We start from the raw sequence: 18,781 nt of genomic DNA, 5'->3' as shown, positions 1-18,781 counted from the left end.
CTATTGAAGAAATTTGAGGGGCTCCTGGGTGGCTCAGTGGTTGAGCATCTGCCTTTGACTCAGGGTGTGATTCCAGGGTCCTGGGATCGAGTTCTGCATTGGGCTCCCAGCAGAGAGCCTGCTTCTCCCTCTGCCTGTCTCTCTGCCTGTCTCTGGTTGTCTCCCAATAAATAAATAAAATCTGGGGATCCCTTGATGGTTCAGTGGTTAGGCATCTGCCTTCGGCCCAGGGCTTGGTCCTGGAGTCCTGGGATCGAGTCCCACGTTGGGCTCCCTGCATGGAGCCTGCTTCTCTCTCTGCCTATCTCTCTCTGTGTCTCTCATGAATAAATAAATAAAATCTTTAAAAAACTGAATTTGAGGGGATCCCTGGGTGGCGCAGCGGTTTGGCGCCTGCCTTTGGCCCAGGGCACGATCCTGGAGACCCGGGATCGAATCCCACGTCGGGCTCCCGGTGTGTGGAGCCTGCTTCTCCCTCTGCCTGTGTCTCTGCCTCTCTCTCTCTCTCTCTCTGTGTGACTATTATAAATTAAAAAAAAACCAAAAAACTGAATTTGAAATTAAAAGTGATCCCACAAAGAAAACTTCAGACCCATATGAGTTCACTGGTGTATTTTTATCTTATATTTAGAGAAAAATTATAAAATTTATTTTTATCTTTTTAAAAGATTTTATTTATTTATTCATGAGACAGACAGAGAGAGGCAGAGACATACGCAGAGGGAGAAATAGGTTCCTTGCAGGGAGCCTGATGTGGGACTCAATCCCTGCACCTGGGATCACGCCCTGAGCCAAAGGCAGACACTCAACTGCTGAGCCACCCAGATGCCCCAAAATTATAAAATTTAAAGCAATCTTATACAAAATAAAAAAACAGAGGAGTGAAGATTTAAAAATCCTAGCAAATATAGCGGTTTTACATAAAGTCTTTCAGAAGATAGAGCAGGCATGAAATTTCACAGCTCATTTTATGAGGCTAGCATTAACATGATACTAAAAGTCAAAGATATTATAAGCAAAATATCCCCCAAAACTAAAGACTAATACCTCATTTAAACAGAGAGATAAGAATCCTTACCAAATATTAGCAAATTGATCAAGAAACATAAAATAGATAATATAATCATGATCAAGTAATGTTTATCCCAGTAAGGCAGTCAGTTTAACATCTGAAAATCTGTGAAATTCACCATATCAGCAGAATAAAGTGTTCATCTTAATAAAGGCAAAAAAAAAAGCATCTGGAAAACCCAATATCCATTCATGTTAAAGACCTTCACCAAGCTAGAAATAGAAAGAAATTGCCACAAATTAATAAAGGACATCTAAGGAAAACCACAGCTAATATACTCAATGCTGAAAGAGTGAAAGCTTTTGCCCTTAAGATAAAATAAAAATAAAGGGCACGCAGACTAAAAAGGAAATGATAAAAAGACATGGTAATTGATGCAAAAACTTTGTAAGGAATTTACAAAAATATTCACTAGAATTAATAAGTGAATTCAGCAAGTGTCAGAATACAGGATCAATGTACAAGAATCAATTAAAAAATTTCCACCTCTAGTATGGAGAAGTAGGCTCCTTAAAAAAAGTCCTCTATGGATAGTAACTGTATTCTCTAGGAAAACAAAACAAAACGTGTAATGGTAGAGTGAACAAAAGCAAGTGGATTTTGAAGAGGAGTTAGAAGTCAGAAGAAGTCTGAACAGAGATCTAAGTTGCTACCCACCATAGGTGAGGCAGCATCTCCAGTTTGAGTTAACTGACTACTATGACAACAACACGGAAGAATATCACAGAAAATGGTGTTATTATAGCAGAATCTTGATAATATTTGGGATAACAATCCAAAATTACTCAATATAAGATGACCCAGAAAAATGTTTGTTTGGTCACTATCCAGTGTCTTCAGTTGTTTTTTTTTTCCTCAAATTTTTATTTAAATTCCAGTTAGATAAGGTATAGTGTAATACTGGTTTCAGGAGCAGAATTTAGTGAGAAATCACTTACATACAATACCCAGTTCTTATCATAACAAGTGCCCTCCTTGATACCCAACATCCATGGGTATCATTCCTCACTTACCTCCCTCCATCAACCCTCAGTTTGTTCTCTATCATTAGAGTCTCTTATGGTTTGCTTCTCTCTCTTTTTTGCCCCTTTCCATATGTTCATCTCTTTTGTTACTTAAATTACACACGTGTGAAATCATATGATATTTGTCTTTCTTTCAGTAGTTTTTAAAGTATGTTTTTCATAGTTAACAGGATTTATATCTTTTAGATAGGTGGGTCTAATAGAAATGATTCAATCATATTAAACTCAAGTTATTTTTTTATATGGTGTGAGTTCAAGGGTATTTTTCCTCCAATACTGATATCCATTTGTTCTAGCTCAATTTGTTCAAAAACAAAATTCCTTTCCCCCCACTGAATTGTATTTGTACTTCTAACAAAACTCAGTTGTCCATATATGTAGTGGGTCTATTTTTGGATTTTCTCTTCTATTCCATTTATGTATCTGTTTGTCCTTACATCAAAACCACACTACCTGGATCATTGTAGCTTTACAGTAAATCTTAACACTTCTTTTTACTTTTTTTTTTTAATTTATTTTTATTTTTATTTTTTTTATTTATGATAGTCACAGAGAGAGAGAGAGAGGCAGAGACACAGGCAGAGGGAGAAGCAGGCTCCATGCACCGGGAGCCCGATGTGGGATTCGATCCTGGGTCTCCAGGATCGCGCCCTGGGCCAAAGGCAGGCGCCAAACCGCTGTGCCACCCAGGGATCCTTTAACACTTCTTTTTAAAGACTATGTTGGCTATTCTAGGGCCTTTTCTTATCCTATAACTTTAACTTATAAAGTTCTTATAACAACTTTAAAATCTGTCAGTTTTTATTCCCTAAAATTATAAATAATTGATTGAACAAGTAGAATACAATTCATTAAGCAATAGATTTCAACAACATGCAACCAACTCGATTTATACACTATAGAATACAACACTGAACAGCTGAACACACATTCTTTTCAGAGACACATAGAACATCCCCCTACATAGACCATACACAGAAATCATACAGAGTGTATTCTCAGACTACAACAGAATTAAATTAGACAACATAAAGTAAATAGACAAATTCTTTGAAAAATACAACTATGTCTGACAAAAGATGAAAGAGAAAATCTGTGTAACTCTATGTCTATGACAGATTGAATTTGTGGATTTTTTAAAAAAGATTTTATTTATTTATTCATGAGAGACACAGAGAGAGAGAGGCAGAGACACACAGGCAGGGGGAGAAGCAGGCTCCCTGCGGGGAGCCTGATGTGGGACTTGATCCCAGGACCCCAGGATCATGCCCTGAGCCAAAGGCAGATGCTCAACCACTGAGCCACCCAGGCATCCCAGAAATTGAATTTATTTATTTATTTATTTCCAGAAATTGAATTTATTATTAAAACTTTCCAAAAAATAATAAATAAATAAATAAATAAATAAATAAATAAATAAATAAATAAAATAAAACTTTCCCATCAAGAAAATTCCAGGCCCAGATGGTTTCACTGGTGAATTCCATGAAACAGTAAAAGAAGAAATAACAATCTTACACAAACTATTACAGAAAACAGAAAAGGGAACACTTCACAACCATTTATGTGTCCAACATAGTCCTAACACCAAAACCTGACAAACACACTGCAAAAAAAAAAAAACTAAACCAGTATCACTCATAAAAATGCAAATACTTTAAAACAAAATATCAGTAGATATAATCCAACAATATACAAAATAAAGGTTATACATTATAATCAACTAATATCTCAGAAATACAAGGTTAATTTAACATTTGAAAATCAACTCACATATTAACAAAATAAAAGCAACAATTCATATGATTAATAAGATGAAGAAAAAGGATTTGACAAAATTCAACATGTAACCGTGATTTAAAAAAAAAAAAAAGCTCTTCAACAAGCTAGGATTAAAAAAGAACTCACATAATCTGATAAAGGGCAGCTTCAAAAAACATAATAGAGAATGGAATGATTTTTTTAACTCTAATATTGGGAATAAGGCAAGCATGCCCTCACCACTTCTATCTAACATCAAACTGAAGGTGTTAGTGAAATAAGAAAAGAAATAAAAAGCATGAAATTGGAAAGGAAAAAGTAAAAGTGTCTCTAAAGTGATAATGATTACTTACATAAAAAACCTCAAAGAACCTACAAGAAAACTAATAGGTGAATGTAGGAATGTCTCAGGATACAAAGTCAATGTACAAAAATCTATCATGAGCAATTTATACTAGTTATGAACAATCCAAAATAAACTAAAAAAACCAATGTCATTTTACCACAGTGTCAAAAAGCATCAAAGATGTAGGAATAGGGACACCTGGGTGGCTCAGTGGTTGAGCGTCTGCCTTTGGCTCAGTGCCTGATCCCAGGATTCAGGATAGAGTCCTGCATCGGGCTCCTTGTGGGAGGCTTGCTTCTCTCTCTGCCTGTGTCTCTGCCTCTCTCTCTCTCTCTGTCTCTCATGAATAAGTAAATAAAATATTTTAAAAAAACTATGTAGGGATAAATTCAATGAAGGATGCAGAAGATTTTTTTAAAAGATTTTATTTATTTATTCATGAGAGACACACAGAAAGAGAGGCAGAGACACAGACAGAGGGAGAAGCAGGCTCCATGCTGGGACATGCTGGGCTCCATGTGGGACTCAATCCCGGGACTGCGGGATCATGCCCTGAGTCGAAGGCAGATGCTCAACCACTGAGCATCCTAGGCATTCCTGCAGAAGATTTCTACACTGAAAACTATAAAACAACAACAACAACAACAACAACAACAAAAGAAAACTATAAAATACTGCTAAAAAATAAAAATAAAAATAAAATACTGCTGAAAGAAATCAAACATCTAAATAAATGCAGAAAATATGCCATGCTTATGGATTAGAAGGCTCAATATTGCAACAATATCAATTCTCCTAAAACTAATCTATAGCGTCAACTCCAAACAAAACCTCAGCAGGCTTTAAAAAAAAAAGCAAACTGATTATAAAATTTATATGGAAATGCAAATGACCTAGAAAAGCCAAAGTCATTTTTTTAAAAAAAATGTAAAGTTGGAGAACTTATCCTGCCTGATTTCAAGACTCATTATAAAAGCTATAGTAATAAAGAATATATGGGTTTGCCAAAAGGACAGTATATTAACTGTTTTCTGTATTTTTTTTAAAAGTTTTTAATTTGAATTCCGGCATCGTTAACATACAGTGTTATATATTAGGTTCAGGTGTACAATATAGTGACTCAACAATTCTATATATTACTCAGTGCTCATCATAAGTGAATTTTTTAATTCCTATCACTTCTTTTACCCATATTCCCACCCACTTCCCCTCTGAGAATCATCAGTTTGTTCTCTATAGTTAAGAGTCTGTTTCTTGGTTTGTTTCTTTTTTTCCCCTTTGTTCATTTGTTTTGTTTCTTAAATTCCACCTTGAGGGGCACCTGGGTGGTTTAGTTGTTGAGTTTCTGCCTTCGGCTCAGGGCATGATCCTGGAGTCCTAGGATCTGGTCCTGCGTCAGGCTCCTTGCAGGGAGCCTGCTTCTCCCTCTGCCTATGTCTCTGCCTCTCTCTGTGTCTCTCATGAATAAATAAAATCTTTTTAAAAAATTCCACATATGAGTGAAATCATATGGTATTTGTCTTTCTGTAACATTAGCATAATACTCTTTAGTTTCATCCATGTTCTTGCAAATGGCAAGATTTCATTCCTTTTTATAGCTGAGTAATATACCGTTTTCTATATATCACATCTTCTTTATGTAATTTCTGTATTCTTGATGCTCTACCATCTGGTGCCTTCCTTGTTCATCCTGAAGAAACTGCCTTTCTCAGTGCTAGTTAATTCCTAGAGATAGCAAATGACTTCCGTTACAGCACATCTTTCATATGCAAACTAATCCAGAGCCCACAGTCACCAACTCTCCTCCTTTGTTAAGCTTTCACAGGTTGAGCTACCATCCTCCTGCCCTCACCTCAGTATCAGGTATCAGGTAACTAGAGACAGTCCCTACATCTCTGGTGCCCCACTGAAATGACTCAAACTAGTCAATACTCAGCCTCCCCAGCCTGCTTACTCTGCTTCACCCATTCTTTCCCATGAAAATAACAATAAAGGCTCTTGTTCATGCTTTCCCCTTAAAACTTTGGCCTCCTGATGGACCCTAGTGTTTCCTGGTGTGGCCTTGCATGGTGTGGCAGGTCTCCTCCTCTTGGGAACTGTGAATTACAAATTATCTTTTCAATGGCAGTCATCTCTGGATCTGTTGGTCTCACCAGACCCAAATAATATTAAAACTTACATTTTTGAAAGATTTTATTTATTTATTTATTTATTTATTTATTTATTTGAGAGAGAGAGAGAGAGAGTGTGTGTGAGAGCATGTGAGCATGGGGGGTAGGGGCAGAGGGAGAAACAGACTCCCCTCTGAACAGGGAGCCCAACTTGGGGCTTGATCCCAGGACCCCAGTCTCATGACCTGGCCCAAAGGCAGCTGCTTAACTGACTGAGCCACCCAGGTGCCCCTAAAACCTACATTTTAAAACAGAAAGACATACAGATCAATTGAGCAGAATAAAGAGTCCAGAAATAGGTTCACATATATAAAGTCAATTGATTTTGAAAAGCACGACGAGGAAATGCAATGGGAAAAAAATCTCTTCAGCAAATGGTTCTGGAACAAGTGGATGTTGTACTGATAAAAATGGATTTGTAGGTCTAAACTGAGAAAGATAAAATGCTAAAACTTATGGAACATGAGAAAATCTTTGTGACTCTATGGGAGGCAAAGATTTCTTAAACAGATCACAGAAAGCACTAGAAAATTTTAAAAGATGATAAATTAGGGCAGCCCTGGTGGCTCAGCGGTTTAGCGCCGCCTTCAGCCCAGGGCATGATCCTGGAGTCCCGGGATCGAGTCCCACATCGGGCTCCCTGCATGGAGCCTGCTTCTGTCTCTGCCTCTCTCTCTCTCTCTCTCTCTCTCTCTCTCTGTCTCGTGAATAAATAAAATCCTTTAAAAAAAGATGATAAATTAGACTCCATCAAAATCAAAATGTTTGCTTTTTGTTTAGGCACCAGTAAGAAAAGTGAAAGCCATAAATTGTAACAAAATATTGGCAATGTATATATCTGGCATAGGAGTTACATCCAGCAAATATAAACAACTCTGAAAACTCATTAAGAAAATAACCCAATTAAAAAATGGGAAAGATATCAGAATAGATGCTTCAAACAAAAATGAACAAATGGTCAATAAGCACATGAAATGATACTTATCGTTACTCATCAGAGGAATGCAACTTAAAATAATAATGAAATACCATTACACATCCACTATAATAGCAAAAATTAAACAGATCTATAGCAGTGAGTGTTGGCAAGGATGTGGAGTGACAGAAATTCTCGTGTGCTGCTGCTGAAAGTGTAAGATCATACAGCCATTTTGGAAGGTAGTTTGGCAATTTCTTTTTTTAAGATTTTATTTATATGAGACAGAGAGAGAGAGAGAGCGCGAGCACCAGCTGGGGGGAGGGGCAGAGGGAGAGGGAGAAGCAGACTCCCCATTGAGCAGGGAGCCAGATATGAGGCTTGATCCCAGGACTCTGGGATCATGACCTGAGCTGAAGGCAAATGCTTAACTGACTGAGCCACGCAGGTGCCCCAGTTTGGCAATTTCTTACGAAGACAATCATACATTCATACAATTATATGACCCATCAGTGCCACTCCTAGGTATTTACCCAAGAGAAATGTAAGCATATGGTCAAAGACATACCAGAATGTCCACTACAGCTGCATTCATAATAACCAAATAATAACCACCTGTCATCAACAGGTATGGAGAGAAACAAATTGCAATCTATTCATATCATGGAATAGTGTTCAGCATTTACAAGGAATAAACTCTCAATATACTCAGTAACATGGATGAATCACAAAATCATTAAGCTGAACAAATGAAGCCAGACCCGAATGGGTATTACAGTAGGATTTCACTCATATGAAACCCTAATAAAGACAAATCTAACCTATAGTGACAGAAAGCATTTAATGGTTTGCCTGGGGCCAAAGTGGTGGTGCATACTGACTGCAAGGGACACAGAGGTTCATTTTTATGAGACAGAATATTCCCTATATTGTGATTAGGGTGGTGGTTAAACCAGTATGTGCTTTCATCAAACTGCATACTTTAAATAGATACATTTTACTGTACATAAACTAGACCTCAATACACTTAATTTATTTAAAAGACAAAAATGCTGAGGCACCTAGGTGGCTCAGTCAGTTAAGAATCTGCCTTTGGCTCAGGTCATGATCCCAGGATCCTGGGATCGAGCCCTGAGTTGGGCTCCCTGCTCAGTAGGGAGTCTGCTTCTCCCTTTCCATCTGCCTTTCTCCCTGCTTGTGCTTGCTCTGCTCTCTCTCTCTCTCTCTCAAATACATAAATAAAAAATTTTAAAGCTTTTATTTATTTGAAAGAGAGAAATTATGAGCAGGGGTAGGGCCAGAGGAAGCAGACTCTATGCTAAACAGGGAGCCCAATGTGGGACTCAACCCCAGGACTCTGGGATCATGACCCAAGCCGAAGGCAGACACCCAAACAACTGAGCCACCCAGGCACCCACATAAATAAAATCTTAAAAAAAAAAGACAAAAATGCTAAGTGACAGTGATCCTAAAGTCAGAAGATGGGAGAGAGGCAGGGCAATAGGGGAGGTGGAGAGGAGTAAGGTATCTGAAAGTAGTACCTTCAAAGAGAAGAGGAAGTGAGGCTGGTTGTGGATGAGTTTACTGGTATCTTAGAGTTAAGAAGAAAATGAGGAGGAAGAAAGTGAAAAGGTCCTTGGAGGAACAGGAATGGGGCAATCAACTGGTTTTCAGAGAAGGCAAAACCATTAAAACCTGACAGTATATATTGTAAAAATCTAAGACTCTGAGGGTGGGGTTTAGGTAATGAAGCATAAAAATGTGATGGAAGGAAAGAACATTCAAAGAAACAAGATCTATAGGGAGGAAGCCTGGCATATGATCCTGAGTGCAGGAATTGTAGCAATTCCCCAGGAGGAAAGCCAGCCAAAAAAGACAGCTGATCACAGGAAATAAAGGGAGAGAGCAGTCGGGTACCTAAAAGGCCAATGTTCACTCTTCTTCAGCAGTTTCCAAAGTTGAAATCCTTCAAGAAGGTAGCAATAATAGCATTTTAAAGGCATAGGCCTTTTAGGAAAAGAAAAGTGTCTCCATGTCCCCCATCTGTCTGGGTTGTACTCACTCACCGGAACAGCTCTGATGTGGGGTTTTCCTCTCCAAAATCCACGGCTCCTCTCCTTGTTCCAACTTGAAGATGACTTCTGGTTTGGGAACTTCATACCCTGTTAATAGGACATGATAGAATTGGGACTGGCTAACTGCTTTCCACTTGTTTTTTTTTTTTTTTTTTTTTTGAAGAAGTAACCACATTTCATTGGGAAAATGAGTAGTCATCACAGAAGTTAATGGACTGAAGGATCTCAGGCTAATCAAAGGACACCACCAGCACACCCTTCAGATGGCTCAGATTACTCAGCAGCTCAGAATGGAAATACTCTCATGGAGGCTCTGTGTTAGTTTCCTAGGGTGGCTGTAACAAAATGCCAAAAACTGGGCGGCTCAAAACAGCAGAAAGTCAGTCTCCAGCTGGAGCCTTTCAAGTCTGAAATCAAAGTGTTAGTAGGGCTATGATTTCTCTGGCGGATATAAGGGAGACTCTCCCTTGAATCTTCTAGCTTGTTTGCTGGAAATTTTTAATGTTCTTTAGCTTCTAAACGCATCACTCCAGTCACATGGCCATCATATCCCTGTGTGTCTCCACATACTCTTCCCTCTATATGTGTTTATTTCTATGCCCAAATTTCTTTTTTTTATAAGGACAGCAGTCATATTAGATTAGGGCCCACCCCAAGAGACTCATTTTAACTTGATTACCTCTATAAAGACATTATATCCAAATAAGGTCATATTCTGGGGGTACTGGGGGTTCAGATTTCCATATATTTTTTCCAGGGGGACACAACTCAACCCATAAAAATCTGCCCTCTAAGCCACCTGGGTGGCTCAATGGTTGAGGGTCTGCCTTCAGCTCAGGTGGTGATCCCGGGATCCTGGGATTGAGTCCTGCAACAGGCTCCCTGCAGGGAACCTGCTTCTCCTGCTGCCTCTGTCTCTGCCTCTCTATGTCTCTCATGAATAAATAAATAAAATCTTAGAAAAAAATCTGCCCTCTGATCCTCCCCACCAAATTCATGTCCTTCTCACGTGCAAACTATACTAACCCCATCCCAATATCCCCCAAAGTCTTCATCATTCTAGCATCAAGTCTGAAGTTCAAAATCTATCTAAACACCAACTCAAAGTCTCAAATCTTATCATCTAAATTACCCAAATTCATTATGGGTGTGATGTGAGTGTTAGTCATCTTGGGGCAGCTTTTTTCTGCACAAACCTGTGAAAGCAGACAAGTTATTTGCTTCCAAAACACAATGGTAAGAGGCATAAACTAGACATTCCCACTTCAAAAGGGAGAAATTGAATGAAAAAAGGGATCATATCTGCCCTACGACCCAGCAATTGCACTGCTGGGGATTTACCCCAAAGATACAGATGCAGTGAAACGCCGGGACACCTGCACCCAGATGTTTATAGCAGCAATGTCCACAATAGCCAAACTGTGGAAGAAGCCTCGGTGTCCATCGAAAGATGAATGGATAAAGAAGATGTAGTCTATGTATACAATGGAATATCACTCAGCCATCAGACACGACGAATACCCACCATTTGCTTTGACGTGGATGGAACTGGAGGGTATTATGCTGAGTGAAATAAGTCAGAGAAAGACAAACATTATATGGTCTCATTCATTTGGGGAATATAAAAAATAGTGAAAGGGAATAAAGGGGAAAGGAGAAAAAATGAGTGGGAAATATCAGAGAGGAGACATGAGAGACTCCTAACTCTGGGAAACGAAAAAGGGGTGGTGAAAAGGGAGGTGGGTGAGGGGTGGGGGTGATTGGGTGACGGGCACTGAGGGGGGCACTTGATGGGATGAGCACTGGCTGTTATGCTATATGAAAAAAAAAAAAACCTCTACATTTTCCTTCAAAAAAAAAAAAAAGGATCATAGATCCCAAGAAAGTCCAAAACCTAGCAAGGTAAATTCCATAAAATTTTAAGGCTTGAGAGTAATTCTTTAAAAAAAAATTAAATTAAATTAATTAACATATAATGTATTATTAGTTTCAGAGGTAGAGGTCAGTGAATTATCAGTCTTTTTTTTCAGACTTTATTTACTTATTCATAGGAGACACACAAAGGGAGAGGCAGAGACACAGGCAGAAGAAGAAGGCTCCCTGCAAGGAAGCCTGATGCAGGACTCGATCCCAGGACCGCAGGATCACACCCTGAGCCGAAGGCAGATGCTCAACCACTGAGCCACCTAAGTGTCCCTGTGATTCATCAGTCTTATATAACACCCAGTGCTCCTTACATCAAGTGCCTTCCTTAATGCCCATCACCCAGTTATCCCATCCCCCCTACTCACCTCCCCTCCAGCAACCCTCAGTTTGTTTCCTGTGATTAAGAATCTCTTATGGTTTGTCTTCCTCTCTGATTTTGTCTTGTTTTATTTTTCCCTCCCTTCTCCTAATTCTTATTGGCTTGATGTTCTGTCCTCCAAAAGCCTACCAGTGGTGACCCCCACCCTATTGACCCAGGGCCAGGAGTGGCACCATTCACTACCTCCTCTACTGGTCCACTAGCAAAATATTTGCTTCCTGTTCCTGTGACCTTACACTCTGCTGTTCTCTTAGTTCCAAAGGGAGGAATGTTTCCGCCAGGAGATACAGTAGTGATTCCACTGAACTGGAAGTTAAGTCTGCCACCCGGATGCTTTGGGCTCCTCATGTCTCTGAATCAAAAGCCAAATCCATAGAATGTTCAACACTGAGTAAATGATGATGTATCAATGTAAGTTTGTTAATTGCAATAAATGTAACCCTCTGGTGGGGGATGTTGTTAATGGGGAAAAAAAAGGCAAAGAGAGGAGTTACTGTGCTGACTACTGGGGTGAGTGATCCTGATGACTCAGGGGAAATCAGACTGCTACCCCACAATGGAAATAAGGAAGTCTGGAATACATGAAATCCCTACTTGTGCCCTGTGATTAAAGTCAATAGGATCTATAACAATCCAATTCAAGCAGGACTACTAGTGGCCCAGATCCTTTAAGAATGAAGTTTTGGGGGGTGCCTGGGTAGCTTTGCCAGTTAAGCATCTGTTTTCGGCTCAGGTCATGATCCCGGGGTCCTGGGATCGAGCCCCGTGTCGGGCTCCCTGTTCAGAGGGGAGTCTGCTTCTTCATCTCCCTCTGCCCCTCCTGCCCTCTTGCATGCACACATGTGTTCTCTTTCTCAAATAAAAAAATAAAATCTTAAAAAAAAAAGAATGAAGTAGGTAAAGAACCACAGTCTTTTGAGGTGTTTGCTGTGGGCAAAGGGAACAAAGAAATGGTTAATGATGTTGGGGATTTACCCCAAAGATACAGATGCAATGAAACGCAGAGACACCTGCACCCCGATGTTTATAGCAGCAATGGCCACAATAGCCAAGCTGTGGAAGGAGCCTCGGTGTCCATCGAAAGATGAGTGGATAAAGAAGATGTGGTTTATGTATGCAATGGAATATTACTCAGCTATTAGAAATGACAAATACCCACCATTTGCTTCAACGTGGATGGAACTGGGGGGTATTATGCTGAGTGAAATAAGTCAATGGGAGAAGGACAAACATTATATGTTCTCATTCATTTGGGGAATATAAATAATAGTGAAAGGGAATATAAGGGAAGGGAGAAGAAATGTGTGGGAAATATCAGAAAGGGAGACAGAACATAAAGACTAACTCTGGGAAATGAACTAGGGGTGGTAGAAGGGGAGGAGGGCGGGGGGTGGGAGTGAATGGGTGACGGGCACTGGGGGTTATTCTGTATGTTGGTAAATTGAACACCAATAAAAAGTAAATTAAAAAAATAAAAAAATAAAAGAGAAGACAGAAAAAAAAATTAAAAAATAAAAAAAAGAAATGGTTAGTGAAAGAAGGAATTCTACCTTAAGACAGCAACACAGACACCTTGTCTCAGTTTGCAGTCTACTGGCCTGCCCTGCAGATTTCACATTCAGGATTACAACATCAACTCACTTGAATTTCCAGCCTGCAGGCCTGCGCTATAAATCTCAGACTTGTTGGTCCCTGCAATCAGGCGAGCCAGTTCCTTAAAATAAATCTCTTCCTCGGACTCTGTATTTGTATTCATCCTCTCTGTCTCTCTCTCTGTCTTTCTCTACATATGTGTGTATGTATATGTGTGTGTATGTGTGTATACACTCTGTATATGTATATACCCATATCTGGGTTCCATTTCTCTGGAGAACCATAATACAGATTTTGAAGAATAGTACTAGAGGAATAGAATACTGAGTTTTTTGAATGGGTTATGGGGTTTCTAGAATTGGCTCTCTACTCTGATTAGATTTGAAGGCACTAATGACTCTATTTCCCATAAGTAATGAGGGCCCAGATAGTCCATGGAGTGATGTGGCAAAAGAGATGTGTAAAATATCACCACATTGATACTCCTAATCAAATGCTTGTGAGAGGCATGGTTCTGGGTGACCTTGTATTTGACACCTTAGAAATTTTTGTCAAACTTACAAGCATAATAAGATTGCCAGGTTGTTCTTTTTTTGCCAGGTTGTTCTTAATCATGCTGGACAAAGGGGTTGGGGTGGTGAGAGGATATGATTTCCCAGCTCAAGCACTGCATAAACAACCTGAAAATTTCTACATCTGTCCTGAAAGAAACCCCTAGCTTCTGTAGCTACAGAACTGATACTGCTGAAAAGCAAATCTAGAGTCTCATTCTGTGGGTGGCTACATTACAACGTAAGTTGAATTCCCAACCTTACAAGGTGTCTGCTATTAAGGTAAGGGAATTGACTGAAAAGAAATGGGATCCAGAAAATTGGAATGGACACATATGAGGACACTGAATTTCTAAATTCTGATGAGCCTTCTTCATGAGTAGAAGCAGCCCTCCTACCCCCATCTGAGAAGATTAACCCCTACCTTGCCCAAGGACCCCTCAGTGGCCTTCTCTGAGGTACCTGCCTTGCAAGGTACTGGTGATTTCTCTCACGACCTACCCCTACTACCCTTATTTGCTTCTAGACCTAGAACTAGACTCGAGTCCCATCAGGGTACAAAGGGTGAGGTATAGTGTAATCCATGATCTAGATCAAGATCAGAACCCTCCCTGGAGTCAATCATTCATCCCTCTTATTTTTTTTTTAATTTTTTTAAAATTTCTATTTATTTATGATAGTCACACACACACACAGAGAGAGAGAGAGAGAGAGAGAGAGAGAGAGAGGCAGAGACATAGGCAGAGGGAGAAGCAGGCTCCATGCACCGGGAGCCCGACGTGGGATTCGATCCTGGGCCTCCAGGATCACGCCCTGGGCCAAAGGCAGGCGCTAAACTGCTGCACCACCCAGGGATCCCCATCCCTCTTCTTGAAGGCTGATGTGTGTGCACAGCCAAACACTTTTCCCAGCCTATCTTCTACCTGTAGAATCCCAGATGTCTTCCAGCCCCCTCATTTTTTCCTGTCTTCTTCAGTCTAAGCTGGCAGCATTTCTAATGACATGGTTGATGGTATCCACAAATCATACATCTGATCTCTTTAGCAATTAGTTGCCCACATCTTTGGGGTTCTTTTCAGAGTCCATCTCATTTTTTGCAATATGGATAGGCTGAGCATTTTCCAAATCTTCAAGTTCTGGTTCTCTCTCTCTCTCTTTTTACTAATAATTCCTCTCCAATGTTCCTCTTTCCTCCTACATTTTACTGTCAGCAGCACAGGAAAGCACAGGCCATGCCTTTAACATTTTGCTGAGAAATTTCTGCAGCTAAATATCCAAGTTTAGTGATGCCCGGATGGCTCAGTGGTTGAGTGTCTGCCTTTGGCTTAGGTCCTGATTGCGGGGTCCTGGGATTGAGTCCTGCATCGGGCTCCCCGAAGGGAGCCTGCTTTTCCCTATGTCTCTACGTCTCTCTGTCTCTCATGAATAAAAAAATAAAATCTTTTAAAAAATAAATATCCAAGCTTATCACTTATAATTTCTACTTTCCACCCAACAGGACACAATTCAGTCAAGTTCTCTCCCATTTTGTAATAAGGATCTCCTTTCCTCCAGCTTCCAGTAACATGCTCTTCACTCCATCTGAGACCTCACCAAAAGCCCCTTTAATGTTCATTATTTCTAGCAGTGATTTTTTTTTCAAGGCATTCTAGGCTTTTTCAATCAAGCACCTAAAACCTTTCTAGCCTCTACCTATTATCCAATCCCAAAGCCACCTCCATTTCTTTCTCAGTATTTGTTATGGCAGCTTCCCACTTCCCAAGTGCAAAAATCTGTATTAGTTTCCTAGGGTTGCTATAACAAAGTAGCACAAGCAAGATGGCTCGAAATAACAGAAATTTACTGTCTCACAGTTCTGGAAGCCAGAAGTCCAAAATCAAGGTGTCAGTGGGCCATGCTCTTTTTGAAGCAGAACCTTCAAAATAGGAAGGAACTGTCCCATGCTTCTCTCTGACCTCCTGGTGGCCCCAGGCATCTCTTGGCTTATAGATGCATCACTCCAGTGACATGGTATCTTCTTCTCCTTATGTGTCTTCACATTGTCTTTCCTCTGTGTATGTCCGTCTCTGTGTCTAGATTTCTCTTATTTTAAGTACACCAGTCATACTGGGTTAGGACCCACCCTAAAGACCTCGTTTAAGCTTGATTACTTCTGTAAAGACCCTAATTCAAAAAAGATCACATCCTGAGGTACTGGAGGTTAGGACTTCCAACATTATTTTACATGCAGGATACAATTTTACCTGTAATGTGCTCCTTGTAGATTCTTAGGAGGGCTATGCTTACCCACTGAGAGCAGGTGGCTGTAGTTCTCCAGCATCACATCCTGGTACAGGCGTCTCTGAGTAGAGTCCAGTTGCTGCCACTCCTCTCTGCTGAAGTCCACAGTCACATCCTCGAATGACACTGAGAGCTGTAACAATACAATCCTGTTCAGGGTGACATGGTCAGCACTGGGGATAGGGAGAGGATCAGTAAGAAATTAGTTTTAATGATTTTCTGCCAGAACATGCTTATACCGTATGCCTATGAAATACCTAGTATAGGCAATGTGTAGCTACAAATATCTCATCGTACATTTTTGCCATTCATTGTATACATTGAGTCAGTCTTTCTTTTTAAAAATAATAATTTTGTACAAGATTTGACCTTGATCCTATTTTGTTGTTCATTTTATTTTTATTTATTTTTTTAAGTTTTTTTTCTTAATATCTTATTTATTTGACAGAGAAAGAGTGCAGAAGCAGCGGAGCAGCAGGCAGAGGGAGGGAGGAGAAGCAGGTTCCATCTGCCTGTATTCTGCCCGGGCAGGGAGCCAGATGCAGGGCTCGATCCCAGGACCCTGGGTTCATGACCCTAACAAAAGGCAGATGCTTAACTGATTGAGCAATCCAGGTGCTCCTTGTTGTTCATTTAAATAGGAAGTTTGTATTCTAGAACTTTCATTTATTTTTATTTTTACTTTACAGCCATTTATTGTGCTCTAGTGAAAGAGAAAAAAAAGTGCTAGTGTTAGAAATGCCACTGTCACATCCACAAATGCCAGTCATTGCAAACCAAACCATGTGTGTCTGTAGGGTGTCTGAGCATGCAGTTTGCTTTCACTGCAGGAATGGGGTGGGGGCAGGCTGAGCCTGGGTTCTGAGGGTTTTGCTTAGGGGGAACTTCCTGTCCTGGGTACCCACCTGTGAGGGAGTCAGGGGACAGCTAGGGGTAGTTTTGCTCAGTGAGTCCTTTGGGTGCTGCTGGGAATACCTGGCTGGATGTTGGACTCTGAAGCATTCTAAGGAGGAGGGCCCCTTAGTATTAAGCCTGTAGGGAGGTGCCAGGGGGCCTCCCAGTGATAACCCTGTAGGCAGGTGCCAGGGGGCTGGAGGATGCCATGCAGGGGGAGGGGGTTGGTGGGGCCTGCTCAGCCCTGCTGAGAGCAGCAGCCAGCCTCCCTGGAGGAAAGACAGAATAGGGGGCCCAGGGCCCAGGGCCCCAGGCAGAATTGTAGTAGTTGGTGGGTGGTGGTTGTGGGCAGGCTCACCCAGGTCTAAGTATTCAGGTGTCAGGCAGCCATAGGGGTCATAGACCTGGCACAGCAGCCTATACGCTGTCATGCCCTGCTGCGAGGCCCCCTTGTTGCTGCCCATCTGCAGACTGGTGTTGAATATGTCACAATGCTCCATGCCTAACCCTGACTTGAAGATTGTCACTTGGTCCCAAGTACAGTCAGGCTGGCCTGGCTGGCTCCCTTGCTGGTGATGGCGGCCTACTCCAGAGGCTGGTGTTGGCCCAGCCTGGGGTCACAAAGGTAGTGCTGGGAGCCATAGGCCATCGTTCCCTGCTGGCTAGCAAACTTGTTGGTGCCCATCTGTAGCCCAATGATGCTCTGTCCTTCTCTTAGCTTCCCTAGTTCAAATTTTAGTTCCTGCTCCTCTGCATACTTGACCCCTATGTTTACCTTATTCCCTTTCATCTTGGCCATGCTAGCCAGGGCTGTCAGGATGAACTGCACTTGGGTGTGGCTGGTGTTCTCAAACAGGTCACTGGCCTCAAAAATGTCATGGGGCTTCACCCTATACTTGGTGATGCCTTGAAGTTGCCGATGTTTTCCAGCTGATGCCCATTTTGGGTGGACTCACTGACCTTCTTCATGGGGCCTGGCTTGGAGCTTACTGATGCATTTGCAAAGAATGATGCCATCTTTGAGGCTGTCCATCAAGTTGTTGCTGATGCAGTGCCCTGTCACCTCCTCGATGCACTCTCGAATCTCCTGCTCACACTGGTGGTCATACTTCTGGGGCCAGCTTGTTCTTGGCCTCAACAGACAACCTATAGGCAGGGCCCTGGTTGAAGTGAGCAGAGAACATGCTGGCTGGTGGTAGGCAGCAGTGGCGGGGGTGCGGAGGACCAAGGCAGCAGCTAAGACTCCATCTGTCTGTGTTCTATAACTTCTAGAAGGAAGCATGCATACTTTTTTTCTTTTAACTTTACATAGCTCCCTCTACTGTTGCTTTAATTAATTCTTTAAAAATATGGCATTTTCTCTTGATGCTTTTTTATTGCTTATTTCTAATTTAATCCTATAGTGGTCAGAAAATATGCTCTGTATGATTTTAACATATGGTCTATCTAGGAGAATGTTTCATGTGTCCCTAGAAAAGAACTATATTCAACTGTGGATGGCTGTAGTATTCTATAATATATAAATCAAAGCAGCTGAGTGTTGCTGAAATTTTCTATCACCATACTCATTTGTCTTCTATTTCTTCAATTATTTGTCAACTTTTTGGTAAAAACAGGCAAGGAAATGTTAAGGTTTACATGGCTATGCAAAGGACCTAGAATACCCAAAGCAAGGAATAGTATGGAGGATTTACATGTAATGTTAAGTCTTACTATAAAGCTACAATACTTCAGACAGTGTTGTATTGACCTAAGTACGGACAGATATATCAATGGAGCAGGGTAGAGTCCA

General features: G+C 40.9%; 1 protein-coding gene across 1 annotated transcript in view; it reads right to left on the bottom strand.

Moving 5' to 3' along the window:
* The window catches only part of ZNF81 (zinc finger protein 81), a 36,294-nt gene extending 18,121 nt beyond the window's left edge, over positions 1-18,173 (bottom strand). The window contains 6 exon segments of the mRNA XM_035711767.2: positions 9,358-9,453; positions 16,102-16,228; positions 17,765-17,898; positions 17,901-17,967; positions 17,969-18,103; positions 18,105-18,173. Of these exon segments, the coding sequence (XP_035567660.1) occupies positions 9,358-9,453; positions 16,102-16,228; positions 17,765-17,898; positions 17,901-17,967; positions 17,969-18,103; positions 18,105-18,173 (628 nt within the window).
* Between the last annotated feature and the right edge of the window lie 608 nt (positions 18,174-18,781).

Source organism: Canis lupus, chromosome X (assembly GCF_003254725.2).
Source record: "Canis lupus dingo isolate Sandy chromosome X, ASM325472v2, whole genome shotgun sequence".
NCBI lineage: Eukaryota > Metazoa > Chordata > Mammalia > Carnivora > Canidae > Canis > Canis lupus.
Note: the sequence above shows the minus strand (reverse complement) of the source record. Positions and strands in the feature narration are given on the sequence as shown.